Source organism: Urocitellus parryii, chromosome 15 (assembly GCF_045843805.1).
Source record: "Urocitellus parryii isolate mUroPar1 chromosome 15, mUroPar1.hap1, whole genome shotgun sequence".
Taxonomy (NCBI): domain Eukaryota; kingdom Metazoa; phylum Chordata; class Mammalia; order Rodentia; family Sciuridae; genus Urocitellus; species Urocitellus parryii.
In genome coordinates, this window is record NC_135545.1 from 11,996,720 (window position 1) to 12,009,411 (window position 12,692).

Genomic DNA, 12,692 nt, shown 5'->3' on the forward strand with positions numbered 1-12,692 from the left:
AGGACTCAGATCTGAAGTAGTTAGCTTTAAAGATGGCCTCAGCCAATTAATATCTACTAATAGTTTTCAAAAATCATTAAGGGTGTGCAGCTGTTTGACTCTGATTTGTAAGTTTTGAGGACGGATTGTATGTCCTTCAATCACATGACCTAGATATTGAAAAGCAGATGTCTTTTGCTCCTTTTGAGGTGCAATACACAAACCCATTGCCATGAGTGAAGTCTCTAATTGGGCAAAAAAAATTTAAGAGTACATCTGGGTTAGCATGAGCTAAAAGTATATCTTCCATAAAATGCATAACATATGTTTCAGGGAATTTTTCCCTCACAGGCCTGATGGCCTTGCCACAAAATTTTGACATAGAATAGGACTGTTACACATTCCCTGAGGCAACACTTTCCAGCACTATCTTCTAACTGGTTTTTTAAAATTAATTGCTGGAACACAAAGGCAAACCTTTTAACAGTTGTCTGGTTGCAAAGGTATAAAGATGAAACAGTCTTTTAAATCTATTATTATCAAATGATAATCTAAAGGAATCGCTGTAGGAGAAGGAAGCCCAGATTGTAATGCTCCCATGGGCTCTATAACACGATTAATAGCTCTAAGGTCTTGTAATAATCTCCAATCACCAGATTTTTTTTCTTAATTACAAAGATGTGTGTGTTCCAAGGACTGAGTGTAGGTTCTAAAGGACCAGCCTGAAGTGAGTTATTTTAAGTTTTTCCCCTGTTAGAGGCCACTGATTAATCCAGATTGGCTCTTCTGTGAGCCAATTAATTTTTCTGCTGTTTTCTGGGTCAGGGGATAAGGTCAGTGTAAGGTCAGGCAATGGCGGCTACCAAAAGGAGGCATATTTAAAAAGGCCACGGAATGAGGCTTTACTGAGATTTCACTCCCCGGCAGAACTCTATCAGACTGACAGAGTGGATAGGAGGAGGGTCTGAGGAGAAACTATTGGGGGGCTCGACCGGACTGGAATTTTATGGGGCTTAGGGCAGGGAGGGAGGGCTTGGGATAGGAAATGGGCGTTTTAGAGTCCCGTGCCCCACTGGAGTTGATTGGGGAGCTGGCTAAGATCCAGGATTGGCCAGGAGACCCTGCTGATTACAGGTGGTTCTGGGGGTGCCTGCTTGATGTTTTATTCGCACGCATGTGCTTGGTGCTCTGTTCATAAGTTGCTGCCATCGACCTAACATCCTGGCCTTTTTGATGATATAGGGTGGTGAATTTCATCTGGCTTCTTCCTGCTGGCTAGGGGCACTGGGGGGAAGGGGGTGGCTCGGGTGTCAGTTCGGTGAGGAGGCGACTGTAGGGGTGTAGGAGCATCTGGTTGTAGGTCACTCTGGCAATTTCACCCATGTGCTTTAGAGCTAACCTGAGGTGGCAGGGAACAATCATTAATAGAAGTCCTATTACTAATATAGAAGTAAGAATGGGAGTCAGCCATGTAATGAGGGCAGAGTTTAGCCAGCCTGGCCAGGGGTCGTTTGATTGTTGCTGTTTAAGCCTTTCACCCAATCGACAGAGGGTGTCGACATTCTTTAGACCAATCCAGTTTCATTGAAGTAATAGCAGCATTCTTCTTTCAGGAATAGACAGGTTCCTCTTTTGTCTGCTGACAGGAGATGGAGGGCTCGATGGTGCTGTAATGAAACTTGGGCAATGGATGTTATCTGCCTTTGTAGGGAAGTGAGAGAGGTGGCCGATGCCTCTACCACTTCCCGGAGTTATTGTTCAAGCTTCCGAGTAGCGGTTACTGCAGAACCAAGTCCTCCTGCCCCTGGTTTGAAGGCAGCAAGGGAGGAGGCCAGGGAGAGTCCAACCCCTACTAGTAGAGAGACAGCCCGTCTTTCCCTGGAAAGGGAGGTGGTGACAAGCCATGTTAATTCAGCCTCACTGTACAGAGTTAATTGGGGGACCAAGGTGGAAGGAACACAAAAAGCAAAGGGCATGCTGAGGCTTAGATTTTTTGTTAGGGTACCATTGCACCAGAAAAAGAACCTCAGTGGAGCAAAGGTTGGGGAAGAAATTCGAGCGATCTGGCCACATGGTGCTGAACCAGAGGCAGTGTAGCAGCAGGGGAAATTCCCTGATGAGTTATGAAAAAGAGGTACTTCCTCAAAGGCTGGAGAGGGCGGGCCCTTGGGGTATGGTTGAGATATTAAGAGAAAGATCAATGGGAATTGCAGTTAAAGGAGTATGATCCAAACTTGTGCAGAGGAAATAGACTGAAATGTTATTAACTTTGGGTAAATTGAGAAGCTGAAGGCCCTGATGTATTAGGGCCATCCAGAGAAAGGGTCAGATTTAGGATGGGCATCTGCATCCAGCTGGGGTTGGAGTTCCTTCTCTTGCTCCTGGTTGGTTATGTGAATTTGAAGGAACAGGTGTATACAAGTTCTCCATATTCTGATAGAGGATCAGTGGTGATCAAGAACAAAATTTACCATTAACACCAGAAGCCCATTTCATTAGCCATGGGTCCCAAACATGGTGTATGCTTGATTCTCATAGCAAGGCTTATCTAGGAAGCGTTTCTTGCATGAATTATAAGGGCACCCACCATAGGTGTCGGGCCACCAGTTACAAGATTCCTAAGTTTGGTCTGATATGAAGCACAGCATTGCTGAACATAGGTGAGACAATGTGGCCTGGTTGAATCTGATCATGTTAAGGGTGACCACCCAATTGCAGCCAGTGGAAGGGCTTGACCCATAAACTGAGAGCAAGTGGTGCCGTCCTGCTGCCATGTCACTTGGATGTAGAAGTGCCATCTGTGGGTTGGAATAGAAGCTTCAGAGAGATTAATGATTAGTAAAAGAAGGAGAGGGTTGGCAAGAAATCTTGAGTTTGGTGGGCCCCAGAGTGGTGGAAATCCAGGACTGGACATTTGGAACAGGTGCTTTCTTAAGGAAGGAGACATGGTACCAGGGGGAATGGCCCACGAGCTTGGCTGCCATTAGGATAGTAAGTATGACTGTATGGGGTCCTGTCCAGTGAGGTTCCAATGATTGAGGATGCAGCTGTTGAAGCAAGACTGCATCACCCAGTTGAAGAGGGTCTGATTCAGTTTGTGGTTGTGCTGGGATAGCCCCTGCGTCCACAAGGAAGGTTATGGATACCCGCTACCTGGAGCGTTAGCCTGGGCTTGGCAATGGTGGTGGGGGTCCTTGAGTCCGGGCTTCTTCAGTCTTCTGTGAACCCCAATAGTTCAAGAGAAGGGACTATCTGGCTGGTCATGCCCCCATGTGGAGGTGCCAAGGAAGGGCCAGCCATGGGGCAGTCACTCTTCCAATGTCCTGCCTACTAACAGGTGGGGCACGGCCTGGAAGGAGGCCGTGGGTTTGGGCATTGGCGAGCCCAGTGACCTTCGCATCTACATTTGAAGCAAGCCCCTGGTGGAGAGGAATGCTGGGTTCCCCGCCAAGCTTTCTCTGGGACCGTAGGCCTCAGGGCCACTGCCAAGGCCTGAGTTTCTGTAATGGAGCCTGCTTTAAAGGCCATTTTCACCAGATCTCAGATAGGGATCTGAGGGCCCTCCTCAACTTGCTTGAGATTTGTCTAATATCATGGGCCGACTGAGTAAATATCAAAGTTAACCACCTCAAGGAAACCACCTGCATGCCCGCTATAAGGTATTGAACCACGAGAGCACAGTGACGGCGACCTTGTTGGCCATCTTGATGGTCCCACTTGGGTTCGGTTAAGGGAGCAGTTGCTTCACCTGTGGGGAGAGGCATATCTGTCAGATGAATTTGATCAGCATGATCTTATGCAGGCTGCTGGATGTGGGCTCACTCATCAGGGGTAAGGGTGGAGGACAGAACAACATAGACGTCATGCCAGGTAAGATCGTAAGTCCTAGAGAGGTTTCAGAATTCCTTAATATAAGTAGAAGAGTCAGCAGAGAAGGATCCAAGGAGCTTTTCAATCTGGGAAAGATCTTGAAGTGAGAATGGGATGTGTACTGGGACGATCCCTTCAGCACCAGCCACTTCCCTGCGAGGACAAAGGAGCTTTGGGTTATCTGGTAAGAGGGTCTGGTGGGACCGACTGTGGGAACTGACAGGAGAAGAGAGGAGTGAGTCGGGGGAGGGGAAGGTTTATCAGTAGAAGAGGTCGGCAGAGGAGTCATGGCTGCAGGAAGGGGGGGAGACGGGGAGGGTCCTGAAGTGGGGGAGGAGAAGCTGTGGTAGCAGAAGGAGGGGTGGAGGGGTGAGAGGGGCAGCGGGAGCAGATGGGTGTGGGTTGGGAGGAGGAAGACGAGGAAGGTAGAGCAGAAAGCAGTTTTGGTGGTTCTGAGATTGTGGAAAGAGAAGTTGAAGAATGATGGGAGAGAGTTTGGGGGTTTTCCCTAGCAAGGAGGACTTGAGCAAGAGAACCGAACAGAGAGGAGGAGGGGAGCGGGGAGCAGAGGGAAGGACGGGAGCAGATCTCAAAAGGCCTGAACTTCCTGTCCACTTCTCTGTCCAGTGACAGAAACTGTCTAATTCAGTGAGGGTTTAAGATCAAAAGTTCCTTCTGGGGGCCATTGTGACCCATTGCCTAAGTCACACTGGGGCCAGGCCACAGTGGAGTAAGAGACCAGGCGGTTCTGGAGTTAGTCCTAATTTGGCAAAATTTGAATATAGACACCCAAAGGGCTTTTGGGGTCTAAGGAGAACTCCGGGTTTCCCATGACCTTCCGACACCCTCAGGGGTGGGTGGGAGCAGAAAAGGGCATCCCAAATCCTGATCGCACTCACCGAGGAACGGATAAGGGCCGGGTGGGGGTTGAAGATCCCTGGAACCCACCGGAGGCCCAAATGGATCAGAATGGCTCACACAAGAACTGGGATGTCCCCACAGAACCCGGGGCCTTGAACGGAATGGGTGGGAGTCTATGGCACGAGAGTGACTTACAGATAGACCCCCTTGGACAGAGAGGGGCTGGAAGGTCAGGGGAAATAAGGGAACTTACCCGACTCCTGTCGGCCCGGATGAAGGAAGAGGGAAAGGAGCAGCTTAGGAATTTTCCGGGTTGTTTGAAGCAGGGAGGGGTGGACTTCATCCCTTATGGAGTAGCCCAAAAATCCCTCCCGGTTTCGGCACCAGATGTAAGGTCAGGCGACTGCGACAACCAAAAGGAGGCAGATTTTAAAAGGCCAAGGCTTTATTGAGACTCACTCCTGGGCGGAACTCCATCAGACCCACAGAGCGGACAGGAGGAGGGGCTGAGGGGAAACTGTGCCGGGGCTCGACAGGACTGAATTTTATGGGGCTTAGGGCAGTAAGGGAGGGCTTGGGACAGGAAAAGGGGTTTTGAGAGTCCCTTGTCCCAGTGGAGTTGGTTGGGGGAGCTGGATGAGATCCAGGATTGGCCAGGAGACCCTGCTGATTGACAATCAGTTCCCTTGGGTGCCTGATGGATGTTTTTTTTACATACGCACACGAGAGCTGCTTGGTGCTTTGTTCCTAAGTCACTGCCATCAACCTAACAGTCAGGGCCCCTACCAAAAATTTTGGCTGGGTGCATTAATTAGTCTCTGTTGGGGAGATTGGGTTATAGATAGGTAGTCTTCCTGTAAATCTCCCTAGGAATAAGTCCTTGATTAAGTCCCTCAAATGACATGTTAGAACTTGGAGTTACTAATAATAAGCCTAAGCTGCTTAATATATCACAACCCCATAAATTTCCTGGTAAGGTGTCTAAAACATAAGGCTTGAAAATTCCAGAATTACCATCTTTATCTTCCCAACGAAGATACTGAGCACTTTGTGCAGTTTGACTTATCTGACCTATGCCCTCTAAGTTGGCAGACGCAATGTATAAAGGCCAGATTTGGAGCCAAAATCTATGAGAGAGAACAGATTTATGAGCCCCACTATCTACAATACCTGAAACTTTTTATGACTGATCTTAAGTTCCAGTAAAGGGTGCTCCTGCTGAATTCATTGGGCCCCGTACACTTGGACTGAGGACCCAGAAGTTGAGGTGTCTGCAGAGTGGCAAAGCAGGAGGATTAACTGCAGAAGTGAGGTCAGAAATGGAGGTGGGCCACCGATATATCTGTCCAAATCTTCCCATGCCATGTGGTACCAAGAGAGGTCTCTGCCCTTATTGTGCAGAGACTTGCAGTCCAGAGACAAATGCCCAGGCCGCCCACAATTGAAACACGGCCCTCGAGATTGAGGCTGATTTTCGTCAGTATCTTCCTGTCCATTTTCTTCCCCTCCATTTTGAATCTGCCTCACAGAAACCGGATCGAGGCTAGTTTCCTCTCTGGAACACGCCCCTTGGCACTCCTCCAAATCACTGGGTTTGTCTGGTTCAGCTGTGACTGAACTTTTGGTCTTAGATCTTGCCCCAAGGTTTGCGAGGTACTGACTGAGCGAAAATTGACTCCATCCTTGGTCCCAGTGTAGATAGAGAAGACCGCTTAGAAGCAGCCTCGGGCCACTTCTCTTGCTCCAAACTCCTAATGGTTCTCTGAAGCCCTCTAACAGGTCCTCCGGGGACCATTGGTCCTCCTCTCGATCTTCAAAAGGACACATTTCTAACGCCGTCAGACCTTCTGAACACTCTCTATTACACTGTTAGACAGCTCGGCAGAGAGGCAGCCTTGATAGAATTTTCTAGCTAGCCTCTCCCAAGTAAGCAAATCTGGCAAATCTTGCTCACAAAACCATGGGCATAGGTCATTGACTGTTTTCAGGAATTGAGCCAGGTGGGCCCTCCTGACTAGTTTTCCTCTCCAGCTGATTAGAGTTTCCAGGATTATTAAGTATATTTCTGTATCTGAAGAATGGAACTGCCCATGATAATTCTTTAATGTCCCTGACTCTGAAACTGCCTGCTTCCTCCGTCACCACCGCCCCCCCCAAACCACAGTTCACTAAATTTTTTTTTAAAGAGAGAGAGAGAGATAGAGGAGAGAGAGAGAGAGAGAGAGAGAGAGAGAGAGAGAGAGAGAGAGAGAGAGAGAGAAATTTTAATATTTATTTTTTAGTTTTTTGGCAGACACAACATCTTTGTTTGTATGTGATGTTGAGGATCGAACCCGGGCCGCATGCATGCCAGGCGAGCGCGCTACCGCTTGAGCCACATCCCCAGCCCTCACTAAATTTCTATAGCACGCTCTCTGTCAACTGGAAATTCACTCTGAGTGGTCCCTGGTTCTGGGTACCACTTGCTGCTCCTGGTCTGTGCAGGCAGCTGAACTTAAGGTCACTCGTGTGAATTTCCAGGGACACCAAATAAAACACAGACACACACTTCACCTTAAAACAAGCTTCCGGATGGCTTCTCCACTCTCAGCCTCAGGCTCCCCAAAAGGGAGAGCAAGAGAAAGTCAAGAGAGGCTGGTGACAGAGCTAGAGCACGTTCAGAAGTGGGCTTTTATGGGGGAGGGGACAACTCTTGTTCTTTAGAAAGTTCTATCCAAAAAACAGCCAGAAGGGGCAGGGTTACAAGGGACAGGTGAATGTTTCTCAGATTCAAGGGTGACACCTACATCTGAAGATACACCTTCTACTTCCTGAGCTGGGACAACGCCCAAGTCACCACGAAATGTAGTGATTGGTCAGAGCCTCTTGCTTCAGGACTGGAAGGTGTGGGTCATTCAAAGTGACCCCCCAAGGACGGCAGGGCTGAAGCCAAGGGAGGCCCTTGTTCAAGGTCTGATCTGGGTCTGGCCTGTCCCCTGAATACTCTGACAGCCTCAGTCTGTGTCCCAGCAGAGGTGAAGACGTCCTGAGTACTGGCCTTTGGGAAGAGAAATAATCAGTGACCAGAGTTAGATACCATGGGTCCCTGGAGGACAAGGGCCACTGAGTGCTCTGCTGGCTGCAGGGCCTTGGGACCCTCACCCTTCCCTGTGGACAGACCCGACCTTTGCCCTGGCTCCCACCTCCCAGCTCCTGTCTCCCAGGAAGAGAAACCTGTGGGAACCACTTAGAGACCACGATTCCCCTGCGAGACACAGGAGAGAGCTGACCTGGACCCTGAGGGGAGTGTCTGCCAAGAGACGTTCCCACAGGAACCAAGAGCGAAGGAGGGAAGGGGTCTTTATTCAGCGCCTTTCCAGGTGACCCACAGGGCCCTTCCCTCTCCCTGAAGCCCCTGCTCCTGGGCACAGGCAGCCTAGTCCTGGCCACTCAGAGCCCAGGGCAGCCTGTGTGGGTCTCCAGAAACCCAGGGACCCCCACCTCCTCCAGGTGCCAGAGTCTCCAGGGCTCAGGCTCCACCTCTGCCCCCTTACTCATGGTCTAGTAGGAGCCTCCCTCAGCCCATATGGAGCCTTGACTGGTGGGAACTAGGAAGCCACATCAGCTTTGTGGTCGACCCGGCAGTAGGTGTCCACGTCAGGGTTTAGTAATTCCTGAAAAAGAACAAAGAGGCTCTGACCTTGTGTCCTTATGAGAACAGGGACTAGGGACTCCTAGCCCCTGGCCCCCCTGGGACTGCTCTGTGCCTGCTCCTGGCTGGGCTCAGAGGCTCCTGTTCCCAGGCCCCTCCCTCCCCTGCTCACCACCCTGATCCTATTTTGGCTGCTGTTTTTGGAAAGCTCAGGAATGTGTGGGTAGGGGCAGCTCCTGGGTCCCCGCTGGACTGTGGGCCAGGATGTTCATCACCCACACTCACCTGGTAGATGGGAACAGAAGCTCTGTGACCAGGGAGAGGAGCCTGGACAGAGGAGGGAGAGTAGACCTCAGGGTCAGCAAGGGAGGCTCATCAAGGCTGAGACTCCAGTGAGCAGGTGCTGGGTGCTGCTGGAAGGTTCTGGTCTCTGACAGGCCAGAGCTTACTCCCTGTGACTGCTTTAGCCCTTTCTTCTCAGGAGTTACCAGCTCTGGGTCCTGAGCACCAGCCTCCACTTCTGGATAGTCACCTCAGTGGCTGTCCTGACTGTGTTTTACGTCACTAACCCTGGACCACTGATTAGAAGCTTCCAGGACCCACTCTGTACCTGCTGGCCTCCAGGATTCCCCAGAGACAGATGGAGGGAAGCAGGGTGGGCTGAGGACAGAGTGATGGTGGACCTGTCCCTGAGAGTGGCCAAGTCTCTGGCCAGGGCCAGGCTAACCTTGTGCTAGTCCAACATGAGAGGGGGTGTCTGTGGTGTGTGGGGGTTGACAGCGACCCTGCTCTGGGCCTGCTCAGCTGGGTCCCCTGTGTGGAGGGAGGTGGGGGGACTTACCAGGGAGGTGGAGCTGTCAGAGGGACCTTGGCCTGGGGACAGAGACCAGAGTTAGCAGGAGGGTGTGAGGAGGGCTGGACCCCTGCTGCAGGAGGGGCTGGGAGTCCTCAGCTTATGGAGAGTCAGGGCAGTCGACATGTCCTGGGAGAGACCCTGTAGCCCTTGTAGTGGCCCAGGGAGCCAAGGAATCTGAGAGGTGAATAGATGCCACAGATGTGGGCTGACCTGGCCAGTTGGGTCCCCTCTCCTGAGTATTTGATGACAGGGCTCCTTGAAGCCCCAGGGAAAGGTCTCGATCCTGGAAAGGTTATTGACTGCAAGAGTGACACTGTGGGGCAGGCCCAGGGGCTCCCAAACACCTGCAGGCTGAAGGGGCACTCACCAGGTCTTGATGCTGGAGTGCAGGGGTCTCTGAGGCCTTGCTGGACAGCAACCCTAGGAAAGGTCAGGCTTATTCATGAGGGTGCAGGGAGAGGTCATGGACTGGGGTCAGATAGGGGATGAGGAGGGTACCCCATTTCCAAGGAGGGTGCGAAACCTTTCTTACTCCATCAGGTTTATGTACCAGGGGGCCCAGGAGAGGGGGAACTGAGGAAAGGCCTTGAGAAGCCACCTCTGCCCAGGGTAAGAGGTGAATGTCCCTCTGAGATACAGACCCAGGAGAACATGGACTAAGGGACCCAGAGAAGGGACTGAGGAATCAGGACCAATTAAAACAGGAGGGTTTGACTGCGTGGAAGGGTCTATGCCCTGGGCAGGAAGCGGGGTCATCACACAGGCAGGACACTGTGGGAGCCACTTCCATCTTGAGAGCCCCTGACCTTGGTGACCCTGCTGTAGCCAGGCCTTGTGCTCAGGCCAGGAGGTGCTGAAATGTGACAGTGGCCTTGTCCAGGAAACAAAGGATATTCTAGGACACACAATCCTGGCTGGGCCCCAGAACTCCACCTCCATATCAGGGGCCACGAGTAACCAAGAAGATGTAGGGAGCTGACCCCACCAGCCTGTCCAGGACCCTCCATTTGCACTGGGTGACCTGGGACAGGACCACCCCTCACATACAGAGCTTTGCCCCTCAAGTGGTGCAGGAGGCACCAGTTTTGAACACTAATCTGTCACAGGATGTGTTCTGTGTGAGGGAAGGAGGACAGTGCTGTGGGGACAGGTCCCAAGTGACCAATGTGCGGAGAAGGGAGCTGTTGAGGCAGCAGCCCAGGGCCAGCAGCTGGTGAGGGAGGAGCCAGGGGAAATGAGAGGGGAGGGTCCTCCGGAAGTGGGGAGGTTGGAGTCAGGCCCAAAGTCTGAGGATGGGTCTCCTTCTCTCAGGCCTAGGGCCAGCCTGGGGGTGGGATCAGGTGGGAGAAGCCTGGGTACCTTCCAGTTCTTCTGTGAACCAGGAAACACCTCAGAGCAGCCACCAAGGCCACCCCAACCAGGACCCCAGTCACGAAGCTAGCAATGGCCCACACTAGGAGGCCTGGGGTCCGCTCTTCTGCTGAAAGGAGAAGAGAAAGAGGATGAAGGTCCAGGTCTTTAGGGGAACCACCCTGGGCCTTGCAGAGGGCCCACCTAGAATGGAAGGGAATGGCCCCAAGGTCCAAGTTCAGTTTGTCATGTCATCGTCACCATGTCCCCCCAACCGCAACTCTCTACTTCTGTAGATTTCTTCATGTTTACTTTTGGAACCTGCATGTGCTCTAGCCTGACCCTCTGCACACGCAGCTGGGCCACATCCTGCTCATGATCCTGTTAAAGCCTCTTCCTCTTTTCTTCCTTCCCATCACAGGACAGTGTCAGCGGGCAGCCCTCACAGACTGTCTAGCCCAGGCCTAGCCTTGGGTACAGATTAGAACCAAGGTGACATCAAGGCACCTAATTTCTGGGTAGTCAACCACATTCCCTCCAAGCTCTGGCATCTACCCCATGCTCATGGCTGGTGCCATATGATGGCCCTTGACAGTGAAATACATGACAGAAGGACTGGGTGGGATGGGGGCCACTCACAGATCACAGCCAGCCTGTAGTGGTCACTCCTGTTGGAACTGATGGGGTTGGAGGCCTCACACTGATACTCCCCGGCATCCTCCTGTCTGACGGGGTCTATGCGGAGGGTCCTGTGGTCCGGGGACAGCTGCATCCTGTCTGTGAGCTGCAGAGTCTGGCTGTTGAGGATCCACGTGATGGAGAGTCCAGGGCCACCTGAGAGGCAGGTCATGGCCACAGAGTGTGGTTCTGTGTTGGTGGCTCTGAGGGAGGGCTGGGCCACAAGCCCTGTGGAAAAACAGCAGGGGGCTGACTGAGAGTGGGCCTGAGGCCTGTCCTCAGAGACATCTGTCAGTTCTCTGGTGGTCCAGAGGATGAGGTAGATTGTTGAGGCCATGGACAGTGGTTGAGAACTCAGCAAGAAGATGACCGTGTAGGGAGGACCCAGAAATAAGATGACCTTCTTATGATCTTGGTTCTGATATGGTTCAAGTCTATTCTAGGGGAAACTTACGTTGACCGTGGACTACACAGCCGACCTCCTGAACCACAGCTTCTTCATCTTACAATTAAAATCAGAAATTGCTGAACCTCCCTCTGACTCTAGATGATATCAGCGGACCCCTGGCTTGTCCCCTTGAAATCTCTCTGGGATCCAGATGGGAAACCTCCTCTCAGGCCCCAGGTCCAGCCACCTCATTATCAAGTGGGTTTTCCCGTGGACTCTTGGGTCTTATCTTCCAGAACTTCTGTGCTGGTCCTGGTGCATCTTGTGCTGCTCTAACAGAGCACCTGAGACTGGGTGGTGTGTAAAGAAGAGAGATCTCCTGCTCACTGTTCCGGAGCCGGGGAAGTTCAAGATCTAGGGGCCCCATGTATTGAAGGCTCCTTGCTTCATTTTAATTCAGGGAGGCCATTCCATGGTGAGAGAGCACGTGGGAGAGGAAGAGAGGGAGGGGGCCAGGCTCACCCTTTATCAGGAAGTCTCATCTGCTGGACCTGGTCCCCTTCTGTGACAGCAGCATCATTCCTTTCACAAGGACCCACCTCCTTCATTGAGACTACATCTCAGATCCCCTTACATGGGAGTTCAGTTCCCAGCACCTGCTTTTCCCGGTGAACAGTTACACCACAGTTGGGATGCCTTAAAAGTGTGTGTGTGTGTGCGTGTGTGTGTATGTGTGTGTATGTGTGTGTGTGTGTGTGTGAGAGAGAGAGACAGAGAGAGACAGAGAGAGAGAGAAATTTCTGGAAACTGCTGCCATGTATGTTGGAGAAGGAGGGACTACCAGGCCTGTCCACATAGGCCTCCAGCATACAGAGGACAGGCTCTGGCTGCACAGTGACATGCACCACTGACCTTCCACCCATGGTCTGTGTTCCCTGTGCCTCAGTTTCCCTTTATTGGATACATGGGAAGTGGTGTCTGGTTCACCATGTTGTCTCTAAGTTAACCTTGAAATACTCACAGTAACCTGACCTTGGTTTAGAGGAGCTGCCCCCAAAGAAAAAGCCCCTACTCTGATC

At 51.7% G+C, this 12,692-nt stretch overlaps 1 protein-coding gene across 1 annotated transcript in view; it reads right to left on the reverse strand.

Annotated features, from left to right (window-relative positions):
* Nucleotides 1–1,254: 1,254 nt before the first annotated feature.
* Nucleotides 1,255–12,692, reverse strand: part of LOC113178302 (cell adhesion molecule CEACAM21-like) — a 32,021-nt gene continuing 20,583 nt past the window's right edge. The window contains exons 4-6 of the mRNA XM_077792802.1: nt 11,187–11,524; nt 10,557–10,677; nt 1,255–1,378 (exon numbers count right to left, since the gene is read on the reverse strand). Of these exons, the coding sequence (XP_077648928.1) occupies nt 1,255–1,378; nt 10,557–10,677; nt 11,187–11,524 (583 nt within the window). The remainder of the gene's footprint in view (nt 1,379–10,556; nt 10,678–11,186; nt 11,525–12,692) is intronic.